The sequence below is a fragment of the Podarcis bocagei genome (genome assembly GCF_964188305.1).
Source record: "Podarcis bocagei genome assembly, chromosome: 16".
Classification (NCBI taxonomy): domain Eukaryota; kingdom Metazoa; phylum Chordata; class Lepidosauria; order Squamata; family Lacertidae; genus Podarcis; species Podarcis bocagei.
Window position 1 is genome coordinate 28,740,307 of NC_138142.1, and position 25,667 is coordinate 28,765,973.

General features: G+C 50.5%; 1 protein-coding gene and 1 long non-coding RNA gene across 36 annotated transcripts in view; one reads left to right on the plus strand and one right to left on the minus strand.

Moving 5' to 3' along the window:
• NRXN2 (neurexin 2) overlaps window positions 1-25,667 on the minus strand; it is a 355,283-nt gene that overhangs the window by 41,815 nt on the left and 287,801 nt on the right. For 27 of the 35 annotated variants that reach the window (XM_081174004.1, XM_081173998.1, XM_081173997.1 and 24 more), the window contains 2 exons: window positions 13,526-13,697; window positions 3,505-3,594 (listed from right to left, as the gene is read on the minus strand). In XM_081174004.1, the coding sequence (XP_081030130.1) occupies window positions 3,505-3,594; window positions 13,526-13,697 (262 nt within the window). The remainder of the gene's footprint in view (window positions 1-3,504; window positions 3,595-13,525; window positions 13,698-25,667) is intronic. The other 8 variants (XM_081174008.1, XM_081174002.1, XM_081174009.1 and 5 more) reach the window with 1 other exon arrangement.
• Window positions 968-4,709, plus strand: LOC308575541. Its single transcript, XR_014002872.1, has 3 exons — window positions 968-1,245; window positions 3,032-3,222; window positions 4,317-4,709. It is a non-coding gene; the product is annotated as an uncharacterized lncRNA (long non-coding RNA).

Consider the following 25,667-nt stretch of genomic DNA (forward strand, 5'->3'; position numbering starts at 1 on the left):
GTGTGTGTTTGTTTCTGGAGATGGTCTACTGCAGTTGCACAAAAGCAGCTTGGTACCTCACCCAATCTCTCCCTCCAAGGAAGAAAATGCTCCCTTCCCCACCCACTGGGGTTGGGAGGGGTGTCCAGAGAAAAGCCTTGGGAGTTCTTTTGACCCACCCCCCAACCCAATTCAAAACCCCCACCCCCAAAGTTCTCTTGGAAGCGGTGTGTGAGAAATGACACAAAGCAGTTCAAGTGGCTGAAATGTGGAGGGCAACTGCACTCTGGAGCTTGCTTGCGGCTGTGCCATCATAGATCTTCTGAATGGGGGTTGACAAGTAAGGTAAAGCCCAAACGGAGGGAAGGGGGGGGGGCTTTAGGGCTGGAAAGCAAAGACTGCAGAGTCCCTTCTTCAGGCTGCAAAGTGGACTCTCCTGCTCCCAACAGAAGAGCTTTGTATATAGCCTAAGAACTCGGTACCCACAAAGGAGGGTCCAAAGCTCTGTACTTCACTCTAGTTCCTATAGCTAAAAGATGCAGGGCACACCTCAGCCTGGCTTGTGAGAGTATGTGTTCAGGTACGTGTGTGAAAGATGAAAGAGAAGAGGAGAAGGAAGAGAGAAATAGTGTGTGCATGAAAGTATTGTGGATTTACAGACACTCCACTGTTACTCACATGGATTTATCCCAATGTCGCATTTCCAGTGCTCTTCATAAAGCCAGTCCTTCAAACTCGCCCCGTACTCAAAGGCTTAAAGTGGGATGGTCTTTCGCCCAGGTTTACAGCTTCCCCCCTGCTAACCCTCTGAGTTTCTCCTGCTTTTTTCTTCTTTTAAAAAAACCTCATTAAACGTCCCTTTAACTTCGTTTGTTTGTTTTTGGTGATTTTGTGGCTGTTTGTTTAAACCATCATGTTATAGACATTAAAAGATACATTTAGATGCTTAATCCCCCTTTAGAAATGCAACGCCAGCGAAGACGGTTATTAAGACATTTGGAATTTATCGGTTAAAAAAACTGTTTAGCACTTGGTTTGAGTTAAAAGCATGTTAGTGTTATTAGCTGGTTAATAAATTAAGATTTAAAGCGACCTCGTCCTTTCCGTTCGTTCCTTTCTTTTTGGTCTTGTTGCTGCTACGCTTCTTCCTTCCCCACGGAGTTTAAAGTGTTAAAGGTGCAGCTCTCGGTTTGGCACAGAGCAGGGGTCACTCCTTGCCCAACACACTTCCCGGGACCTTCACAAGCAGAGGCCGTGGCAAAGCTGGTGAGAAGAAGCAGCCCTGAAACTGGCGTGTGTGGGTGTGTGCATGGGGGGGGGGTCCTGATTCCAGCTGTGGAGCAGATCAAATGCACTGACCCCAAAAAGTGGGGCTGGGTAGACAGATGTGGCATCCACCAGGGGCTTTCAAGCAGGGCTGGCAACAGCTGTGCCAAGGCTAGCGAGCAACATGCCAAGAGGCCTGAAGAGACAGCAGATGCTGTGGCCCTCCAGATGCTGCCAGACTACAAATCCCACCACCCCTTTAGGGGAAGCGCCACAGTTCAGTGTCAGAACACCCACCCTGCATGCAGAAGGCACCAGGTTCAGTCCCCACTGGCAGCATCCCCAGGCAAGGATAATGCAGCTGCCAGTCAGTGTAGGCAATACTGAACTAGATGGACCAATGATCTGACTCAGTATAAGGCAGCTGCCTATGTACCTGGTCCTAATTAACCCTTCCCTGTAAGGCGTCTGCTCCTCCTCCTCTGCACATGCTTATTGGCTTTGCACATTTTAAGGCCACAGGACTTCTCATGCTCCCTTTCAATGCAGAAATGGCAGCCCTAGAAACTGCTAGGCACTGGAGCGGCTGCTGCAGAGCACCTAAAAGGATCCTGGGGACCCTCTCCCAGTCCCTTGCAAGCACAACCATGTGAATATAGGGAAAGTTGGCAGGAAGCCCAGATGAGTTTTTGGTCTTAACTCAGGGAGAATGCTTTGCATCTCAAGCCCAGGAGAGGACTCTCCATTTCCTGTCCTCCCAAGTCAAATCCTTGGTCCATCAAGTGGTGCCCCCTGATGTTGGACTACAATTCCCATCAGCCCCTGCCATCATGGTCAATGGTCAGGTATGATGGAGGTTAAGAGTGCATTGACACTGGTCACTGCTGCCCTACCCTGACTGGTAACAGATTCCAGACAGGAGTATCACTTTACACGACCTAGGGATTGAATCTGAGGCCTTCTGCAGGCATAGCAGGTGCTCTACCACTGAGTTACGGTCCTGAAGATGGGGAGGGAGGAGACGTAGGGACACCAAAACCTTCAGGCTTAAAGGGAGAACGAGGCATGACGAGAGGTAGGGCTGCTTGCTGTTGCCCCACCATTTCTCTCTCTCCCCACCCCATTCCCCTGGGACAACGCAGTGACAACATCCTGCCTTGCATCCTCCAGACTCCTCTGGCAGCAACCTCAGGTGAGGCAATGATGTCACAGCACAATGATGTCACAGCCTGGACAGTCATACTCAACGGGGTAAGGAAGAGAGGGGCACCAACGTTGACATCTCATGGAATGTCTCCAGTTCAACCCCAAGCCAGGCTCAGATTGAGCCCCCACCCTTTGGCTGGGAGGGTTCAGCCCTTGAATATGCAATGGGAACAAAGGTGGTGTCCCTGAGCATGTGCCACCCAGAAGCACCACTCCTGGCACATTGGGGATTCAAGGGAAAGGGTCCCAAAGCAGGCTACACCTTCTCAGAGGCCTTCTAAGGACAGTTATGCCCCACCCCTCATCTTACTCCCTCCCACCTTTAGAAGATCCATCCTCACCACTCACCACAGCTCTCTGACCTTGTCACATCAGAAGAGCATGGCTGTAACTGGGTCAGGCCAAAGGGGCCCCCTCCTTCTAGCACTCTGTTCTTCTCAGATGGCCCAAAGGGAAGTCTTTAAGCAGCAGCACTCCTCTGCCTGACTGGCACACAGACATGCTCCACCTCCAACAGGGGAGGTAGAACATCATCACATCATGCCCCCCCTTCTTACTATCCTTTATTCATTTTGCACAGCTCCCCACCCTCCCTAGTGCTGGAGTATCACCAAGACGATGCATAAGAGCTGTGGCACTTCCCTTGGTGCGAGGCACCACCCAGAAATATATGCAAGAGCTACGTGCAGTTAGAGACAATCTATCTACTGCCCATGGAGTCTCTTCCCAGATGTGGCAATGCGCAGCAGGAAGCCTGTGCCTTGGAATGAGGTGTGTGTTTGGGGAGAGGGACGGAGGGGGTCCCACCCTGTGCAATGAGCCCCAATTCCTTCTGAGAAATCCTACCCTGCCCCCATCTTCAGTCACCAGCCTTGAGCCATGGCCCTGCATGAAATATTCTGCTGGGGTGGGGGGCAGGAAGAGGAAGGGAGGAAGGAGAGTGAAGGACGGGTCAAGGGGCTGAGAGGGGAGAGGACTGCACCTTTAAACCTTTATTTTTTGTGTTTTGCTTGCTTGCTTGTTAATTAACCGGAATTAATTATTGTTAATTACCTTTGTCGAGTAGCCACTCATCTACTACTCGACCGAGCCGATACGGAATTCTCTGTCTAGCAATCGCCAGCCGCTCATTATCACTGTTCCCTTCAAAGAGTTTAGAGAGAGATTTGCAGATGGTTAAAAGAAAAAGAAGGAAAAAAAGAGTAGAGAGAGAGACATAACACGCCATCTGGAAGGTCAAAGGTCAGAGGTTAGCACGTTTAGAGAGGTCAGACTAAGCTCAGGCAAACAGCAGGTTAAGCGCTGGCTCGAAATTAGCTGTTAGTTTTCCATTAGTTAGTTTGCTTTTTTGTTTTTGTTTTGAGGGGAAGCGGGGGTCAGTGGGGGTTTGGTTGGAGGTTTAGCGGTTTTAGCCAGCAACGGAGAAAGCTCTAGTTACACGGTTTAGTCAGGTTTAAGTGTTAGGATGAGTAGATGGAGGTTAGAAGGATTTATGCTGCACCAGGGAGGGAGAAAAGCCTCCCTGGGTGCATTATTTTTGTTTATTAAATTCACTTTATTAGCAGACTTTAATCCCTAGTCACAAAATGGGAAGGGAGGGGAGGAAAGCATCACACAGTCAAACTCTCTTTAAAAAGTCCCTTTCCCAAACTCTCAGCCATTGTTCCCCCACCCCCACCTTATTTCTTCAGCCGCCACCCCCCACCCTGCCATTCCCTTCAAACCACTCCCTCCCCCCCCCAAGACCCAACAGCCCACAAATCTGCCCTGCATTTGTATCTGGACAAAGGCAAAGAAGTTCAGCCATCTGCATCGCAGAAGAATTTGGGTCAGGACCAGCTCTCTTTTTTCCTTTTCTTTCGCAGGACACTGATCAATGACTAATGAAGCCATATTGGATCCCATGATGTCACCTAGAAGGTGTGACACACCAGTGGGACTCTGCTGAGGAGGCACTTGGGCCTGGTCCTCGGAGCCTTCCCACTGCTCCCGAACGCCCTTTGCTATGTTTTTAGCAACACAAGGTTGGAATCACACACAATGCACCATTGAAATGCAAGTGGGGAACCTCCCTCAGCCGGGCAATATGGACACCCCCTTTTCAAATGCCCGCCCTCCATTTGCTGTCTTCCCATCATGAAACAACACTTGTGAATCTTCCACTTCAGGCCAAAAGGTGCCTGGCAGGTTTCAAAGTTCTGGGGCTGGAGACAGGGATGACCCTAATACCTGTTGCTGGGAATCGCAGGTGGGGAGAGCTCTGCCACTCAGGTCCTTTTGCTTAAAGGGGCTTCCCATTGGGGCACCTGGTTGGCCCATGATTCAGAGCTAGATGGGACCCCTTTGGCCTGATCCGGCAGGCTCTTCTGAAGTTCTTGTGCAACATCCAGCCTCAGAGGCAGTCTAGCTTCCTAGCTACTTAGAGTTTGGCCACTGTGAAAACAGGGTGATGGGCTAAATAGGCCCCCTTTGATCCAGTCCAGCTGCAGGGCTCTTACATGTCACCACTGCTAAACCAAAGGGGATTTGGGAACTAGAGTGTCCAACAGAATACTTGAGAACATCACAAAACTATAGTTGCCTGGGGAATCTTTGCAGCAATCTTGCTGTGGAGTTTGGCAAATGCCCCACAACCGGAACTCCTTGACGCTTTGCAGGAAGCCAAGGAAGTGAAATGAGCTTCAGAAGTGTCCTGAGATGACTCCCAGTGGTCCTTCAGGCCCAAAGAAAACACATTTGAGAAGGACACAAACAGTTCTGTTAAAGAGGACATGAAGCCCCAACCTGAATGGCAGAGGCAAGGCTCTCAGCCTGACCTACCTGCTGGGGGTGGGAGCCTTTGCACTACCCTGAGTATGAATGAGGAAAGGCATGCTAAAAGAGATGACAGCTTCTGGAAGAACTGGGTGCTTGGCATGTGCTTGACAACTGTTAAGTCTGTGGATCAGGGGCACCCTAAAAGCTGGAAGCAAACTGTGGCAATTGTGATGGGTGCCACCTGCACCATCATCAGCCAACAGGATTCATTTCCCAAAGAAGAAAACTGGAGACGATATGGCTGAGAAAGTCCAAAAAACAAGGGTGGATCCACTCAAGCCAGGGTGCAGGAAACTCTTCTCCAGCATCTGGAACCTTGGATGCAATCATAATGCAGGGAATGTCTGAGCATGCACAGAGCGCCTTTCACTCAGCAGCACTGTGATAAACACAGCTGGTCTCCAGATGTCAGGGGCCGCAGATGCCCGGAGAGTGAGGCTGGCTCCTTTCCTTAAACTGAGTGTCATCAACCCAGCCTTTTGTCACTGTGCACAGATGCAGAGGAAAGTGGCTGTTGCAAGGAGGCAGGTGGCATCTCTCAGCGCCAGGTGGGAAATTGATCAACCATCAACTAGCATGGCAAAGGTAGCAGGGTCAAGGCAGCCATGTGGAGGCAGGCAACGTTCAGTGGGAACGGGGAGCAGGATGACTCTCGCAGAGGATCATCTGGCGGTGCTGGCTCTGCAACTTCTTGGCCTTGGTAAAAAGGGGCCAGCAAGACTGGTTCTCCTCTGTCTCTCAGTTTTCCAGATGGCAGAAAGTGCTCCCCACTGAGGCTACAACAGACTGCGCCCTTTGGGTGGGCCCAGGAGGATGCCCAGAGGAAAGGACAAGGTGTACAAGCTCTGGGACGGGGAGGGATCCTTTTGTTTCACTTCAGGGCTTCGGCCAAAATGTTGAAGCGGAACAGTAGGAGAATGGAGGAACTGTTCAAGCAGGTAGCTTTAAGAAGTGGTTTGCTTTTTTTAAAGGGAAACAGCGTTTTTTTCCCACTGTCGTGAAATGTGGCAAGATGAGAGTCCCCCCCCCCCACCATTCAGTACCAGTGGCTGAGAATTTGACCCTGTTCCTCATCTTCATTTTGTAATCTAAAGTGTATATGAACACACTTTGCAGGGGGTTGGAGTAGATGACCCTTGGGGTCCCTTCCAACTCCACAGTTCTATGATGTAAAACCAGTGAAGAATCTAAATAACTGAAGAGTGTTAGTAAACAAACAAAACTCCTTGGAACCATTTCAGAATGGGGGATTTTTAAGCCTCTGTGAATGCAAGGCTGGTTTTCCAAGGAGTGGGTGGATTTGCAATTGCTGGGTGTGTGTGTGTGGGGGGGGTGCTGCTCCACTGGGGCAGCGGCCCCTCCCCATTTTTGCTCCTCATTCCATTCTGCAATTCAGCCCCTAATTAGAGGCGGTCAGGGACTTTTCATGCTCTCATTAGCTTCTGTATTAACGAGGCGATTAACATCTTTTAATTAAAAATACGCCATCCTCAGAAAGTGACCCGAGTCTCTAATCAGGATCCGGCTTGGGAGGGATTCTTGCTGCACAACCCTCGCTCCGTGAGCTGGACTGTGCGCTAAACACACGTCAAAGCCCCCTTGCCACCTCCCGCTGTATACCCATGGGAAGAGCAGAAGGGGGGAAAGCAACAACAACAAAATCCGCACACACCAAGAGGCTCTGCTGTAAGGAAGGGTGGTGTTGGTGAAAACAAAGCTGCAGACCAGGCAACAAAGACCCTTCAGTGCATTGTGGGTTATTTAAATGCTTGGCATGGCGTAATTCTGCACGTTTGTAGATGGAAGGTAAATGACCAGGCGCCAGCTTGCAACGCAAGGGGCCAGAAGCTAGCCAGTCTTGTCCCCCCCCCCACCCCTGGTATCCCAGCAAAAGCTTTGAACAGGGGCAGATCGCTTCAGCAGCTGGATCTTAGGATGTCAGGAGCTCCACCTCTGTCAAGGTGCTGGGTCTTGAGGAGGGGTCTGTGGAAATGGTGAGTTGCAGCACTGGGCATGAAGCAGGGAAGGGGAATAGAGGAACTGGACAATAACACACACACACACACCGGACACTTGGGTGTTTTAAGGGGAGAAGGCACATTGAGACTAAGCACTGCAGCTGGTTTGAAATGGATTCAATTGGCAGGGCCAGACCCTGTGTGTTGGCAGTTCTCTAATCTGGGGGTGGGGGGAGGCAGATCTAAAAGCCAGTGGTGGTGCAGGGGATAGTGTGTCAGACAAGGACCTGGGAGGGAGCAGGGTTCAAATCCCAATTTGGCCACAAAGCTCAGTGGGTGACCTTGGGCTCACCACTCATCTTCAGCTTAACCTACTTCACAGGGTTGTTGTGGTGAATAAAGGAAGGGGAGAACCACGTGTGCCACACCTTGAGCTCCTTGGGAGAAAAAGGTGGGATAGAAATGAAATAAACAAATAAATCTCTGGCTGATGTGCAGTAGAGACACAAGGGCTCCTGACTGTTTTAACAGAAAAGGCTTCTGCTCTCCTACCACCCACCCCAATTACGCTGCTGAAATGAAAATTTGGAGTGGGGAATGACGGCATCCAGGAGCAGATTTTTGTGAAAAGGGACTGTAAGCTCCATTCTGATGCTGAAAATAAATTATTAGGATGAAGACCTGCCCAGTTTCTGAATTTAAAGTAATTGGCTCCCCCTACCCTGGGTTACTACATTGCACCAGGCTCCTGCTGTTAGATCTTTTGGTTCTATTTAAAAAGCAAATCAGATCCCAGAAGACTGACATCTGCTTTCCTCTGCTCTAACGCCAGATGTGTGAAGACTGGTTGTAGTTATTCAAAAGGTAAATGCACTCTGCAGGTACTCAGAGGCTGACATAAAAATCAGCATTCAGGATTGAGCCCCGTGGGTCACTCTTCTACAGCTGTCGAGTGGGGCTGAATTTCACAGAAACGTTAAACCGCAGATCAGAAATTCAGATTTCTAACTAGCGTGCAGCACCTTCTGCATGAAAAGGGAGCTCAGAATCAACAGGAATATTTGGTGCCATCGCTTGATTTTGGAGCTCCTGAGTGCCACAGGATTTTCCTCCTAACGCTTTTAAGCGAATTGCCTCGGTGGTATTTTGTCAAGAGGGATTATTAGCTTCGTTTAAAAAGAGTCTCAAAATACCACCTGGATTTTGATAACAGTAATATTTATTTTAATTGGTTAATTAACCAATCAATCGTTTAAGGGCAAGGCAGTTAATCGACTGAGAGCCTTAAAAGCCATCCCCGGCCTTGGATGAGCTGTCTGTCATTAGGAGAGCGCAGGCGAAGTGGGTTTCTTTTATGTACAAGGAAGGAAGGAAAAAGCCAAACCGCTGAAGAGGAAAACCCTGGTGGCAGAGGAGAGAGGCAGCCAGGAAGAACAGGCAAAGAAAAAGGAGATACTGCTGCCACCTCCAGCAAATTTGGGGCAATAAAATAAAGAAAGCAAATGGCACACATATGTGCCCTCACCCTAGGGACTTCTGGAATGTGGCTAGCGGGTTCTGCCCTCTACTTAATCCTACCTCTGTTTGGTTATGAACTCATGGGCCTCAGTTTCTATCATCTGTAAAATGGGGACAATATTTGAGAACAACAGCTTTATATATATATTTATATGTATCTGAGTTCCTTTTGAGGGGAAAGCAGGAATGAATGTAGCTATCCCTTGCCCTCTCCACACTGTCTGGCGTGACAGTCTTCCTGGTCTCCTTTTGGAGGTTGCCCTGGAGTTTTCAAAGGCCCTGAAAAACCTGGGGAGCCTCTGTGAGTGGAGGAGGGCCCCTCATTCCAGACAGCTGCCCCTTAACTCATGGGCCCAAGCGTCCTTGCTCCCTTTTCCTGGATCAAGAAGCACCTGCAGAAGGCTAAGTGTACTCTTCCTAATGAAGATGAGAAGGCCAACTCCCAGGTGAATGGGTGTATTTTGTTTTTAGGAGACTCTCACAAGAAACAGAAGGTTGAAACCTCATTCATGGAGAGTCCAAGGTACCCTGCTTAATCTTTTGAAATCACGGTTAATTTAAATAATGGTTTCTATATTACATACACACACCTGGATCAAAACAGACAGAAAGAAAACCTGCAGCTTTTAAAAATGAATTTCCCCACCGACCCTTTGCTTATTTTCCAAGAAAAGGAGCTATCAGAGACATGGGAATGCCCACTGAATGTGTTGTTTACAGCAAATAGGGCCTCCATGCCAGATTTAGTACTTTTTCCTCCCTCAGAAGGCTGAACCTCATTCACTGGTTTGATTATTACCTGGTTTTTCACAAAACTGCAAAAAGATTCCCCCAAGGAAACCTCAGACATTGATCCCGATTGTGTCCCTGAGTGGGGATTCTGTAACTCAACTGCTGGTTATTAAAGCCTGGGCTTCCTTTTCCAGTTTCTGCATCCCAAGACATGGGCCCCAGATCCTACCTCCTCCTATTGCACCCTACTTGCAACCAGAAATTCAAAGGTTTGGGACCCTCTCTTTTTAGATAATCCAAAGGACCCCACAGCAAACACTCCGTAAGTAAAGCGCTATTAATTTTTAAAAACAGGTACGTTATCTTCAGCTGAGGTTCTTTATTGTTTTAAAAACAGGTTGCCTTTTCAACACTCTTCATTCCGAAGCCATCGAGAAACAAGAATGGTAAAGCATTTGGGACATGGGGAAAAAGTGCCAAAAGGAGAGAGAGCTGGACTTCTATATTTAACTGGGGGAGGGAGAGTCATACAGCCCACCAACTCCAGAGCCCATGGACGCCTAGCAGCTGCCACTCCTGCTTTTCTTCCAGACAATGGCGGCAAAAGAGACCTGTGCCCGCTGCTTGGCATCTTCCAAGGTAACACAAGGTATGCCTGCGGAGAGCAAGTCCCGGGGAGAGGGAGTATAGGGCTTCTCCCCATTTGCCTCCTCTGAAGGCAGGGGGTGGGACCCTTCCTCCTCCATAAAGGGCTTCCAAGGATGGGGTTTGGGTTGTCTCTCTGGCTGGGTCCGAGTGAGCGGCAGAGAGAGCTGTCAGGCTCCTTGGCAGCCTTAAACTGTTGCGTTGGGTTTCTTAATGGCCTAGAGAGCCAAGTTGTCAGTCAGCGTGTCCACTGGCGCAGGCGGGTGAAGGTGTGCTTCTTGGGAGGACTGGTACCTCTCACTTGGTTCTCACCAAGTCTGCAGACTAACCAAAGTGCCCCATGGAGGCTGCAATCCTCTGGCAGAACAAAGAATTCCACCAGGCTCAAAGTTCTGTAAGTTTCACCACCTCCCTTACTACTTCTGAGGGCTGACTTGCATGATGCCTTCTCATGCCCACAGGTTTGGATTCCTGAACGACGATATAAATGTTCTGCAAAGCAAGAGCCTCATGTGTCCTTTCCTCTTGAGAAAAAACTGGTCTTCTGGGCTTGATTCAAAAACGCAGGATGGCCACTTTGAAATGCAGCGTTGCAGAATCTACACGACAGTGCAAGAGGGCAGCTCCCAGGTTTTCACAGGGGAACAGCGAAGACAGTCCAGTGGCATTGTGTGGCCTCCAGGCTGAGTTAGCACCGGGCGAAAGGTGACCTCCATGTCGGAGAGTGTGGCCCTGAGCACCCAAGGGTGGAAAGCCAAAGCAGCTTAATAAGGGGTATTGCAGGAAGTGGCCCCAGATGGAAAGGAGGCCCCTAAAAAGCAGTGAGGGATGATGATCTGCCGAAAGCCCAACTGCAGCTTGTCTCAGGGTGCCTGTGGAGCCCAAGAAAGGCGTAGGTGCCAGCAACATCTGAGCTGCAGAGCTCCCTGCAATGGCTGTCAAAGCACAGGTGTGGGGGGAGTGCAAAGACCCACAAAGTGTGTGCCTTGCTGCTTTCTCAAGACCTGTAACAGCTTCATGGCTACTTGTGCAGCGGACAGAGGATCCACAGCACAGTGGGGAGGAAGGGCCAGGGCTCAGTGGTCGAGGATCTGTTTTCCATGCAAAAGATCCCGGGTTCAGTCCCCAGCGGCATCTCCAGGTGTGGTTGGGAAAGCTTTCCCACCTGAAACCTGAGATTCTGCTGCCAGTCAGTGCTAGATGGACCCTTGGCCAGACTCAGTAGAACATAGCTTCTACCTCCGTAAGGCTGGTGTGCGGCCCCTGGTGTGCAGTTTGGTGCATGCCTGAGCTGTGGCGGCAGCTCCTGGCTAGAAGAGGCTGCGCTCCACTCTCTGCAGCAGCGCTGGGCATCAAAGAGACTGCACAATCAGGCCAGCGGGACGACAGGCTGGGGAGAGGCACTTTGTCGAGGGGGGGCAATGGAGGGGAGCTGGATCAAAGTGGCTGGCAAATCCCAGGCGGGCAGGAGCTCTCCCTGCCTTGCCTGCCTGCGGCACTAATGACCTTGATTAGGTTTTGCCCTCCCCTCACTCCCCCCGCCCCGCTGTTCTATGGTTCCTGCTGGCTCCTGGCGGGAAGGGAGAAGCCGCCGCGCTTGTGTGTGATTCAGCCACCAAACGATGGAAGGAAATGGATCTTGAACGAAGGCCCTTCCAGGCTGGTTGCACTGCCAGGCACAAATGCAGCCATGAAAACCCCAGCTCCCCCTGGTCTCCCAGGCGCCCCACCCCACACTTTGAGACACCCCCACCCTGGCTCAATGGAGGTCGGAACCCGCCTGCATCTCTGCTCACGCTCCAAGATCCAGTCTGCTCATGCTGCCCCTCCCAGCCTCGGAGGCAGAGCACTGGGCTGCTGTGGCTGTGACAGGCAAGAAAGGAGGCTCATCATGGGAAGGTGGGTGTCTGCTGGGGCTCCCCTTTCTGCCCCTCACACTCTCCACAGCTCTCCCCTCTAGTCTTCACCCTGTTGCTGCCCCCCCTCCGTTATTGACTCCCCCCTCCCTGCTCCGGTGTCCTCTTTCATTTCCTGGCATCTACATTGTGTGCAAAGGACCCGGACCTTTTCTGCAATTGCCAACCTTTTCAAAGAATAAAGGAGATTAGAATGAGATACGCTCAAAGCACTTCTCTCTTGCTGAAAAGGGCTGTAAAAATTATTTGATAGCAGAAAAATGCCAGCGGCTAACAGAATGTCAAGGGCCCAGAGGGGCGGGTGGAAGGGTGGGTTTTTTGAAAAAATAAATAAGGGGGAAAATTATAGACTTAGGATCCAGTTTCAAATCCTAGTCCAACTCCGAGACATCACTCTCTCACCCAACCCCCCCCCCGCCTCAGTTTTCCACCTGCAAAAATACGAGTGAGCGGCCCACCTCCCAGGCTTTAGAACAAAGGAGACAGCACAAACGAAAGAAAATGGCTGCTGTACTGACAGCCAGACAGGGCAGCTGGGCTGGGGCCTAGACTGCTACAAACAGTGAAAGAGAAGATGGAGGAAGAAGCGCAAGGGGACTTCCACCCTGGCTCTTGGCTGAAACCCCTTCTTGATTTTCTCAAGCTCTCTCTCCAGCCCTCTTCAGTTGTGCCCAGAGGAAGCTGGCTGACTGCCTATGTGGCAGACTGGCAAGGACAGCTGGACCCTGGCAGAGAACTGGGCATCACCAGCCTTTTCTTCCACATGTGGAGAAAGGGCTCCAGAGCTCAACTGATGTTTAGATTTTTCTGCTTGCCTTTTGAAAATAAGCAAACTTGCGACAAATTCCCCTATCTATCCCTTCCTGGCACACACCTCTTCATTCCTGCAGGGACCACCCGTCTTCCTGGCTACTTTTCCTCACGACCCCTGTGAATGGCTACCCCCACTTGTACCAAGAAGATCTAGGGTTCGCTGGTCCAGGGGAAAGAGTCTTACTTAAGGTGTGAGGGGCCCTAGGTTCAAATTCTGAACAAGTCCTGGGGAAAGGAAAGCCTGTACCTGAGATACTTCCCTGTGGGGAGGGACCCCAGCTCAGTGGCAGGGAACCTCCTTTGAAGACAAAAGTCCCACGGCGGCAGCATATCCAATTAAACAGAGCAAGCAACAAGTGATGGAAGGGAATGCGCTCTGCTTCAGTTACTGGGGAGACACTGCTGGGCCAGACAGCCTGACCTGGCAGTAGCTTCATAAGAACCCCAGCCCTGACATTCTTTTCTTCTTGGGGACAGAGACTTCTCCTGTTCCTGGATAAGTGCTAATGGAAATGGCCAAAGACCCTGCTGACCAGGGGCTGGCAAAAAGGACCCTGCCCATCCGCCCACCTCACTGCTTGGTGGAAATGCTCAGAGGGCCAGGGTGGTTCCGACCTCCATGGTGTGGGGGAGACAGGATGAGGGGCACGGCAGGCATTGCCTCCCAGTCCCTACCTGCGGGGTATCGCTCATTGATAGGCCAATTGTCCACCTGCAGCGTTGCGTTGCCACCGCTCCGGGTGAAGCGCACCACGTGGTACTTGCCGTCGTTCACCATGGCGTTGCTCTCCTCGATGGTGATGTCGTCCGTGCCCACGTTGAAAATGACCCCAACTGTTCCCTGGTCCTGTGAGGAGGTGACAGAGGGGAGAGAAGGAGAATGGAGTCAGAGCAGGGGTTAGCTGGGAGGTCAGAGGGGCAAATTCCAGCAGAGGCTGGGGAGGCAGGAGCAGGGGTCAAGGGGACTTTGTTGCAGCCAGGCATCTATGGTGATGAGCACATCTCTGGCCCACTGGCCCTGGCTCCCACCATTTTTAAAAAGGTAAGACTCCCGAGACACATGAACCCTGCAAAGTAAGAACTGTGCCTATAGCAGCTGACAGCCATGTCTCCTGCACCTTAACTCAGTTTTTCCCACAGTTAACAAGGCTGTGCCACTGACAGCAGCCAGACAAGCCCTGCTGAGAAAGAGAAACCCAACTCTTTTCACTCCTGTTGAGTTTGCAATGGACATGTTAATAATCAGTGTTACTAGGAAGGGGGAGCAGTGGCCTGTTCCCTGTGGCACAGGTCTCCCCATTTGGCCTGTTGGTGGTGGGAAATAGGAGGTCTGATCTGGTTTGCCCAGTTGGAGTGTTTGAGGTTCGAAAGGGAACAAGTTAGGGCATTCTAAAATGCAGTCTTGGGTTTAGGGTGCTCCTCTGCCAGCCCAGGAACCCAGTGGTGAACAACCTCCAGAGGAGCCTGCCTGTCACTTTAGTTATCTACAGTGAGGCAGGTGGTGACTGGGAGAGAGGCTTCTTGGTGGGGTTCCTGATTTGTTGAATGCTTTCCCCAGGGACATTTGCTGTCTCTTTTGCACAATGAAATACTGCTTTATTTCCACAAGATTGAATTTATAATGGAAATTGTTCAAGTTCTGCTGTTTTATTATATTTTTTCACTAGTCTTCTTTTAAAAAAATGTTTTTTTATTTTTGTATTTGTGCCAAATAAAGAAGTTACAAAGATGCACGCAACACAGGATGTATTTTTAAAAAGTTAAGAAATAAACCGTCACCTTGTGTAATTTATAAACAATTTAAAAAACACGAAATGATCCATGAAAAATAATAAACAGGAATGCTTTAGCGAACAAGCGGCCATCATTTGACCCAAGGAAGGAGAAAGGCAGCAGAAGTGAAGTCACTGCATCACCAATGGGAAGAGGCTTTCATTTTATATTGGAGGAGACGCTGACTGCTTCCTCAGTCACTGGGAAGCCTGAGAGTGTGTTTTAGTGTATTAACATGATATAAGTGGACTATAAGAGAATACAGTGTAGGAAAAGATATTATTTCCTGACCATTATCTTCCTGTAGTTCTGCCTACCTGATGTCCCTTGCTTTTGTTTTGAAATTTATGCTGTAAGCCACCTTGGAAATATTGTTGCACGCTGAAGGGTAGGATAGAACCCAATTAGAAACCAAACAACAAATCTTGACCTGGGTTTTTCCTAATCCTGCTTGGCAGCCAAGAGAGAGTAAGAGACCAGGCCTCAGGCCAAGCGGATGGAGTCATGTTCTTGCGCTCCTGACTTCTTTTTAAAACCAGAGCTGTTGTAGTGTGGGAGTGGGGAATGCTGAGCCGGGGGGTCATGGGGCTGGGCGGGTTTTTTAAAAAGCACCCCCCCCACCCAGCCTGCCATGGCCACAATTGGAGACATCCCTCCAACACCTTCACCCCCTATTGACTACTATTCACAAGGGGAGGGAAATGCCTACTGGTGTCCCATTGTGACTAACTGGGGAGAGCAGAGTCCTGTTTTGCACAGGAGGTGCCAGATGCTGAACGTGGAACCTTCCAGATATGCTCTCCCACAGAGTTGTGGCCTCTTCCCCAAGCAGAGAGGTGCCATCAGGAACCAAGAACACTCTTGGGCTGAGTGGCTTTTCTCCCGAGAGTTCTCCAGAGGGTGTTTTGCAGTGGCAGAAGCCTTTGTTGAGTTGCAGAGAGCCCCATCCACTTCCTTCATGGGAAGTGGTCCAACTGGTAGGGCCAAAGCATCACCTCACTCCCTCGGCACCCACTCCACTCATTTCCTCCCTCTTTATGGAGCTTGGGGGGGCAGTGACTTCAACCCGGCTTTCTGCAGGGGTCGGCCAAGTTGTCCGTGGGTCACCGCATAGACCAGCTTTGGCACGCTGGCTCCCAAACACCCTACAACCAGCTGGCTGTCAGGTGCTTAGGACTAAGCAGGATGTGGCTGGCAAACAGGGCCACCTCTCCATGAGATGGTAGCAGCAGCGGAAAGACAGTCTTTCCCGCATGATCTTCCTGCTAGATTTCTGTTGTCCTGGCTTGGCCTGGAGGTCTGCTTCCAGGTTTGGTGCAAAACGGGCCAACTCTTGCAGGCGATTCTAGACCAGGGGAGGGGATGGAAGACAGATGTTGCCCCAAAGGGTCCTGAGAAGGCTCACTCCACTGCCTCCTCCTTCCTCTGTGCTGCTTTCAGGTATCCCCGCTTCAGCTTGGGGCCCTCACCTCTCGCCCTCCTTGCTCTGCTCTCACCAGCTCACTTGCTGCAGCTCTGAGTAATCAGAGCTCCCTTAATCCAGTTCCTGGTGCAGCCCAGATTGACAGCGCGCTGCCTAATCTCGTTTGCCTCATCAATAAGCTAACGATCAGGGCTGCTTAATTTCATTTGCAGCAGAGCGGTAATTAATCCACTTCTGCAGCCGCCTCTCTGGAAAGGAGCAGAAGAGCTGCAGGGTGAGAAGCAACCTGTGTAGGAGTTGGGCTGTGGAGTAGAAATTTTTGTGTGTGGGGCGGGGTGGGGTGTGTGTGTGTGTGTGAGCTACACCTCTCCCTTTCCCACATTCACAGTTGCCAGACGCAATGTAATATGCCAGGGAGTCACAGGAATGAAGGAAGCTGCCTTGAGTCAGACATTTGATCCCTCTAGATCAGTACTGCCTGCCCTGATAGACACTGGCTCTCCAGAGTTTCAGGCAGAGGACAATTACCAACCCTACCTGCAGATGCCAACACGGATCAAGCCTGGGACCTTCTTCATGCAAAACAGAAACTCTACCACCGCATTCTCCAGTTTCAGGCACCAACGGTGCCGTCCTTTGCCTGGCTACAGAGAAGTACAGCCCCATTGACTTTGATGGGCCTTGCTTCGGATTGCAGCCCAAATCCCTTCCCTATTATCTCAAGAGCACTTGTCCCCCACATGCCCCCGCCTCTCAGAGTCTAGTTTAATAACCTGGCAATGCGAGAGCCGAAGAAAGCACACACTTCGTATGCAAGACAAGCTCAGTGGCCTGTTCAGAGAAAAGCCATTCAGCGGAAACCTTGGAACTGGGGTCCACTTTGGCCCAGCTGTATGCATCCCTCCTGCCTATGCATAATATGCACGAGCTTCCTCTTTGGGAGCATTTTTTCATCAGTCCATAACTCATCATGGGCTGTTCCTTCTGAGCAAGGGTGCTTATGTGGTTATAAAGAGCTCGAGATGAGTTATGGGCGCCCAGAGCACACACGGTCACAATTCAAGCTGGCTGTCACCCTAAGTAACAACCGGCTCCCAGTGGAGCAACTGAGTACTGGCAGAGGTTCTTTCCTTTAGCCAGGCAGGGGAATTCACACCACCCATTTCCCCATCCCTGTCCCCACCTTAACTGGCGGCTGTCTACACCAGAAAATTTTAGATGTTTCCAGTTTCCTGCCACAGAGCCCAGGTGGTGCTTCATGTCCAATCATTTCTACACAAAACCTATTTCCCAAAGTCAATCTTCATATTCAGAATACAAACATTACAGTGACACAGAGCATGTGCAGACTGCCTTTCTTGTATCACTTGTGAATGTCAGCCAGCCTCCACACATGTGGCCTTGGGGAATCTGGCTTCCCAGGAACAGCTTCCAAACAGACCCCAGCACCTCACTCTTTTAACTAAAAGAAATCTTAGCTGATTAATTCTTAGGAATGTTAATTAATGCCGCATTAATCAATTAAATAGGCACAAATCTCTATATGAATATTAATTCTGAAGATAAAGAGTGAATGCTTTGTTTCAAATTAAGTACACCCAACACGTCACATGGGTACATCATCCCAAATCTAAGGGAAATGTTCTGGCTTTGTAAGAAGAGGCATCCTGGCTGTGGGAGACAACTGGGGGTGGGGGCAGGGGGGAAGCCCTCTTCTAAGGTGGCACAAACCACCTGAATACTGTGTAGGTGTACACAGCTGTATTAAAAACAATGTAAAACATTTCAAACCTGTTGCCCAATGAATCAGGGAAACCTTTTAAAACAAATCAGTCTAACCAATTCATCACCTAAGTATGGCAGCCCTGTTTTTATAGAAATTAGCAAGAAATATTCCTGATAGAATCTGGACTTTTCACTCTACATTCTGACAACACACTCCTACCTTCCTCCAAAAGCCAGCTCCTTGCACCTTGCACTGTGCCATGAATAGAGCCAGCCAAGCCATGAGGCAGGTGAGGCTGCTGCTTCAGGCGGCAGAAGTGCTCCAGATGGCACACCGATGGATGCCTTGCTGTCTCTGCCATCGGCAGAAAAGTGTTGCTGCCATCGACATTGATTTTGGGCAGTGTTGCAGCAGTTTTGGGGGTGAAATCATCCAAGATTGTCCCGATCTTACCCAAAATTGGCCCTGATGGCACTGCCGCTTCTCTGCTAGAGGCAGATGGGGCAAGGCTCAACAGTAGCAGTGGCGGGAGTCGCAGCAGCAGGGCATTTGCTGCCCCTGACCTTGGAGGGCCCCCCCAAAAGGGATGTGCTGCTCCCTCCTGTCCCCCTTGGCTGCTCCTTTCCTCTCTTACTCACAACCCAGGATATCTTAGCAGAACATCTGAAAGGATATTTTTATGGGGCCAGTTTTCATAGAATCATAGAATCATAGAGTTGGAAGAGACCACAAGGGCCATCGAGTCCAACCCCCTGCCAAGCAGGAAACACCATCAGAGCACTCCTGACATATGGTTGTCAAGCCTCTGCTTAAAGACCTCCAAAGAAGGAGACTCCACCACACTCCTTGGCAGCAAATTCCACTGTCAAACAGCTCTTACTGTCAGGAAGTTCTTCCTAATGTTTAGGTGGAATCTTCTTTCTTGTAGTTTGGCTCCATTGCTCCGTGTCCGCTTCTCTGGAGCAGCAGAAAACAACCTTTCTCCCTCCTCTATGTGACATCCTTTTATATATTTGAACATGGCTATCATATCACCCCTTAACCTCCTCTTCTCCAGGCTAAACATGCCCAGCTCCCTTAGCCGTTCCTCATAAGGCATCGTTTCCAGGTCTTTGACCATTTTGGTTGCCCTCCTCTGGACACGTTCCAGTTTGTCAGTGTCCTTCTTGAATTGTGGTGCCCAGAACTGGACACAGTACTCCAGGTGAGGTCTGACCAGAGCAGAATACAGTGGCACTATTACTTCCCTTGATCTAGATGCTATACTCCTATTGATGAGGCCCAGAATTGCATTGGCTTTTTTAGCTGCCGCGTCACACTGTTGGCTCATGTCAAGTTTGTGGTCAACCAAGACTCCTAGATCCTTTTCACATGTACTGCTCTCAAGCCAGGTGTCCCCCATCTTGTATTTGTGCCTCTCATTTTTTTTGCCCAAGTGCAATACTTTACATTTCTCCCTGTTAAAATTCATCTTGTTTGTTTTGGCCCAGTTTTCTAATCTGTCAAGGTCGTTTTGAAGTGTGATCCTGTCCTCTGGGGTGTTAGCCACCCCTCCCAGTTTGGTGTCATCTGCAAATTTGATCAGGATTTTTGCCAGTGTAGGAGGGCGCCATGTTTTTTAGTATCACAGAACAAAGTCCCACAGCCAGCAGGATAAAAGATGCTCTTCTATTATGGGCATCCTAACCTTCTAGCATCAGCACAGCACCTACCATTTACTGAAAATCCCAGAAATGCAGTGTATTTCTTTGCAGCTGGGAGGTGGGGAAAAGTGGAGGGGGGACACACACACACACATTATTAAGGGCTTATTATGCTAAGCAGTGATTAATACCACGCGGTGGGAGCGGCTGGCTGGCTGGCTGGCTGTGTGTGCTCACGCTGCTTATTAGAGCCATGCATGTAATTATTGCATTAAGCCCAGATTATTAGAGCGCTGGGGCATGTGCGTTTTATTAATGCCCACCCTCAACCCCTGTAGTTCAAGGAGGGGAAGGCTGGTGAGCCCTACCTGGAGAGGTGAGCAATATGTAGCAGTCCTTATCACAGAGACAGCCATGTGCTGGCACTGCTGACTCATCAGGATGGGGGCTCGACAACTTCTAACACTACCTTGGCTGCAGGGCTCCTGGGTGCCGGAAAACCCACAGGCAGCAAATGGCGTCTCAGGCCGTTAAAAATGGCCTGTGAGCCACTGGCAAGACACCCACTTTCATTTCAGATCAAAGCAAAGCTCCTAATCTGCATTTCCCGGCGATGTCATGACACACAGGAGCATCCCACTGAACTGCAGAGGCTTCCCAATGCAAGCAGGAAATGTTGGGGTGGAAGGAGGAAACGAGACAGGATTGAGGTACTTCCAAGATGCTACACTGACTACTTAGACGAGCCGTTGTCTGAAGGCTGGGCGGTGTTGGGATGCAATAGTGCAGTTGAATCATTTTAGACTCTGGCCTTAAAGGTGCCATATGCACACAACCCACACACTCCAGATGGTCACGTGTGTGTACTTCAGCCAAGTAAAAATGTGGTATATGCAAGCCCTGCTGTGTTGGAGAGCCTTCCTGCTCACTCTGATGAGTGGGGCACCTGGATGTCTGCCCCCAAAACTGAGCTGGTTCCCACAACTGCGGAGCTCTATGATGATGAGACCAGACCAGGTTCTTGAAAGGTCCAAGTGCAGAATGCTTTCAGAAAAAAAAATTGAGTAAGGAGCCCATGCCTTGGGGCAGGAGGAGGGGTGCCCAGGGATGGCAGCAACAGCAGCTGCCTTCAAGGGTGGCCTTGGGTCACCCGCCACCACCTTCTGCTCTCTGCTGGGCAACGATTCCAGAGCAATCCATCTCCGCCAGGTCACAGCTGCTGAAGGGGCCAGGCCACTTGAGGTGACAAGTTGCTGCAGCTCCTGGCACCTCCTAAAAAAATTAAACATCACCCAGCCCTCTGCCGACCCTTTGTTCAACGACAGACCCTTGCTGCCTTCCAGGGACATGAATTCCAGCAGCCAATTCCACCTCTGTCAGAAAGAAAGAAATATCTTCTGAGGCTGGGTCCTCAGTGCCACCCTACCTCACCTGTTCTGCTTCGCACCAAGGCACTTTCCTGTGGGCACTGTCAGGTTGCAGAGGACCACTCCCCTACAGAACCCCAGAGCCTCCTTGCTCTCCTCTTTTCAGTCTCTGCTTGCTTACTTGCCCCCCACTTCCAGACACACAAGCAGGGAAAGAGGAGGGGGAAGGAAAAGGAGCAGCAGCCCCCACGAACTCCACATTCTCCCCTCTGGGTGACAGAGGCGGGGAGGTGGACATACCCAGAGGGGGGCATCCCTGGAGCAGATGCTGTGGGGGTGGCCCTTGCAGCTTTCTGCTCCTATATGGCTTTGTTTGGGGGGTGGGCTCACACACCCCACTGCAGATCAGGCAATTTTGGGGAGGCCGACAAAGAATCCAAGCAAGCATGGCAAGTGACAGGAAGCAGGGGAGATAGGTGGAACAATTTAGGCGCGACTGACTTCTCCCAGTTTCACAGACACACACTATGGGAAGTGGAAAGAGGAGAGACAAAGCGATGGCAGAAAGCAGTGTCTTAAGATGGGTGGCACGGCACGACATGGAAGGCTGAGACCAGAGCGGGAGAAAGAGAGACTGCCTCCACCCCCTGCTTGACTTGATGCCTTCACTGGCATGAGGTGGCTGCTGCCTTGTAGCTCTCGCTAAGCCCTGTCGAGGCCTGCTGGCACGCCGGAGTTACTTAAGGGAGAGATTTATGTCACTCACAGAGGCTGGAAATTAAAAGAGAAGGGGGGGGGGAAGGGAGGAGGAGGAAGCGAAGGAGAAATGGATTTACGAGGCTAGAAGTAAGCCCAGACCCCAGGATACAGGGAGGCAGTGGTGGCAGCAGCCGCAGCAGCAGCACGCGGGCCTTGGCGGCTGGCTGGCACAATAACTCCTGTATGTGAGCGAGCGAGCGAGCAGCCACGGCTGGCTGGCCTGAGGGCCCCCACAGCCAAGCGCTTAATGGACCGTGCAAGGCCAGAGAGCGAGAGAGAGAGAAAGGCAGGCCTCTTGTCTGCTCCAAGATGGCTGCCAAGGCACCAAAATGGCTGCCGCCTCCAATGGCTTGCAAGTCCTGCCCTTTGCATCCCAGCACCCTGGAAAACGGTTTCAGGCTGCCCAACCTCCAAACCAGGCCCTGCAGCTGATGCTCTGAACGGGTTTTCTGAGGTGCATCGATCACCAGGTTTAGCTCCACTTGCGGTATTTATCGAATCTCAAAAGCAGAGAAGCAGGTCTGCCTGCAGGTTTTTGGTTTTTTATCTCCTGGGGAAGGGACCAGGACTAGTCACTTGGGAACCCCAAACCAAACAGCAATAAGACTCTGAGCAATTAGCTTGTCTCAAGATGGCTGCCGTCTTCTGTGGGCAGCAGCAAGGCAACAAAATGGCCCCTCACTCGACAAGGTTTTCTTCCGCCCTCCTGTGTGACAATGAAAGGCCAGAGATGGTGAATGCTGTGACAGCCTTTCCTCAGCTAAGTGACTTGTGCCTGTACTGACACCCCAACAGTTGGAGTGCAAGGGTGGGGAGAATGGATGCTACCTCAGCACAGCGAGGGAACTTTATTTCCTGCCTGCCTTGCCTGTCCTGTGTCAGAAAACTTGTCAAGTCTAATGTCCTCACTTCCTAAGCAGAGAAATGGGAGTGACAACCAGCAGGCCTCAACCTGTGTTAAACAGCCCAACAAAATAGCTGCAGTTTTGTTGAAGGCCAATTCATGCAACTCCTGCTTTTCTGACTCAAGATTACAAGCAATGTGATACCATGATGCCTCCCAGGGATAAGGAGGATTTTCAGCTTGGGGCTAGATTTCTAGCTCTAAGGCAACTTTTGTATCCAGAAATTTCCTCAGCCACAGAAAGGCCTCCAGTGGGGTTAGCAGAAGTTTCTTTAGGGTCATTTATGAGGGGAGAGAGGCATCCCTTCAGGCTTCCCAAAAGCATCCCCTGCCAGCCATACCCACAACACTCACAACGTGTTATTTTCACTATGGAAAGGTGGGATATAAATACTGTTTGCTAAAACAGATGTTACAAAACCATCCCCATTTTACGTGTGGAAGAAGGCAGACATCTTCCCTGCCTGTCAATGGCCAAGCTGGGCATTAAGTCGTGGATCTTCCAGATCTGTTTTTAAATTTTTACACACATCCTGTCATTTCCGAAGAAAGAGCAGTTAGTGTTTATGTCTACTTGAAAACCACAAGTGGCAGAAGCGGAACTCTGAACCTAAATTATCTGGGACACATTTTAGTTCCTACGTAGTAAGGAAAATGCACTCGGCACATGGTCTGATTCCCCCTCCCTCAGATATAGCCTTCTAAGACTGAGCCTGGCAGACCACTGGCTACTCTATGTGTTCAGTGTTAGATAACAGTCAGAATTAATGGTCATTAATTCTAATAATATGAACACACCAAGAATTCTCCCCTCTAACGAGAAAAGGCAGAACTTTTTAATGGCATTTCTTGGGTTTCCACCCTGTACAGTACAATCCTGTGAGGTGGGCTGCTATTACAGGGGCCAACCTAGACAAGATGTTAATTGTGTGAATGCAATTAGCATACACTTTTTTGTTATGTAAGTAGCACCATAGAGAGGTGGGGAGGGAGTTTAACTCTTTATCCCCCTGTCCCACAAAACCCCCTGGTCCACAGCTTTGATTTGCATTTCAAGGGAAAGCCTCATTAGTACCAAACAGTGCCTTCCCTTGAAATGCAAATTGGCATTTCAGAGAGGGGATTTTCATCAGCCCATGGCAGGGAAGACAAGAGTTAAAAACCCCATGAGGCTGCTCAACCTTCCCCACCAGCTGATATTTACACAGGGGGGGAAAAGTAGGTGTTAATTTTATTCACACAATTAATGTCATCACTTCCAAGCTGGCCCTGCAGCTGAGAGTGAGAACCCACAGGAAGAGAACCTGGCCCTCCCCACTCCCACCCAGTGGGAAGGGTGCCAGGACGGCTTGAGGTATTCAGGTGAAAAGCCCACATGCAGCTGCCAAACCTCTCCCCATGTGACTCTCTCATGCCCATTGCTTGGGAGTTCTCTGCTGAAGCCCCACCACCACTCAGAGTGACCAGGGCAGCAAACAACCATGAAACCTCAGTCACCCAGTTGACATTTATTGGCTTTTCTGTTTCACTCACAGCAACCCAAATGAAGTGGATGGTTATTTGTAGCTAGCACAGGGATTGGGATGACACCCGCCCCACCCCAGTGATAATGTGCTTGCTTCCAGGGGGTGCTAGCCCAGCCGCCAATACCAGGAGCTCCCCACTGCCCGCCCATATACACCAGGGACTTGAGAAGGGAAGATCGTGCAGGCTTTAGTGTCCCCCCCCCCATAACCTCAAGATCTACCCACCAGAGCAAAAGACATCTAGTTAAAGAACAGAGAACCTCCCTTGCAAATTATAGGCTGCAGTTAATGACTGCAGGAGGCAAATGCCCTCTGCACATGCTTAGGCACAGCAGCTTCTCTTCTCCCACATTCCAGGCTTGCATCCTGGTGCTGAAAGTCAGCTCTGATGGGTGCCACAGGCTGCAGGGCACTGCAGTGTGTCCTGCATAAATCCAAGCAGACTGGTGGAGCATCAGGTGAAGCTCTTTGGCACAACAAAATTCACCCTAGGCTGGCAAAACAAAACACACACACTGCAGCCAGGTGACCTTAAAAGGGAGAAAAGGCCGATTAAGCCCTTCTTCAAAAGGGAGATGCAACTGATTCCATGGGGTGGGACTCAGAACCTATTCACAATTGGACCAATGCAGTTGCATTGGAAGGAGTAAGTTTGCTGAAAAACTCTCACACACACATGCAAGAGCGCGCGCGCGCACACACACACACACACACACACACTCTGTTGGGATGTGGATGGCCACAAGAGGGGAGGTCTGCCATCCCGGGGTCTCAGCCTCTGCCAGCCTCTGCAGTCCGCTCTATCTCTCCTGACAACTCTGCCTGCCGCTCTTGGTTACCTGGCAACGGGGCAGGATCAATCTCATGGCGGAGCCCTTCCATCCACCTGTCAGCCTGCATCAACACCTCATCACTCACCCCAGGGCTGCTGAGGATGCTCTCGTAATAGAGATATATGCAACGGGCCATGGCGCGTCATGGGGCAGACCTGCCAGGGGAGAGAATGCACCAGAAAAGCACTCTGCCCCCCCCCCCAATCCAGAGCTTTGCAGAGCACCTACAGAAGCCTCTCTGGTCTCCAGGGGTCCTGCAATGCTTTGAACCAGGAGGGATAAGACCCCTGCACAGGGCCAGTTCGGGAGTGGCAGTGCGTTGCTACAATCATGTATTCAAGAGATCAAAAGGGAGGGAGGCATTTGCAGAGGCCGAAGCAGAATGTGCTCCCCAAATGGAAATAGGTCACCCACAGAGCTTTCTCTGAGCTAGCTGGCCTCAGGCCTGCAACCCTGCCTGAATGCCAAGGGTAGTAGAGACAAGCCAAGGGTAAAACACAGGGACTAGCCCCAGGACTTATTTTTAAGCCGCTGCTGGATTTTGAATTGCGCAGTAAGAAACCAGAAAGATGCAAAGCATGTTCAGAGTTCCTTCTGCTAACCACATCTGTAGCTAGCAAATAGGGCTTACTTCTGAGCAGACACACATAAAACTGCACAGTGAAACAGCAACAGGATTTCTATGGGTAGAAGGACCTATGTCCAGCACAGTCCCTTGGCAGTCCTCAGTGACAGTCAGGATCACACGGTCAGTTGCAATCCTCAGGAGAGCCCTATGGCTGCAGCTGGATCAGCCCAGAGAAAGGCCCCCGAGTCTAGCATTCAAATCTCACGGTGGCCAACCATTATAGGAAGCCCCCAAG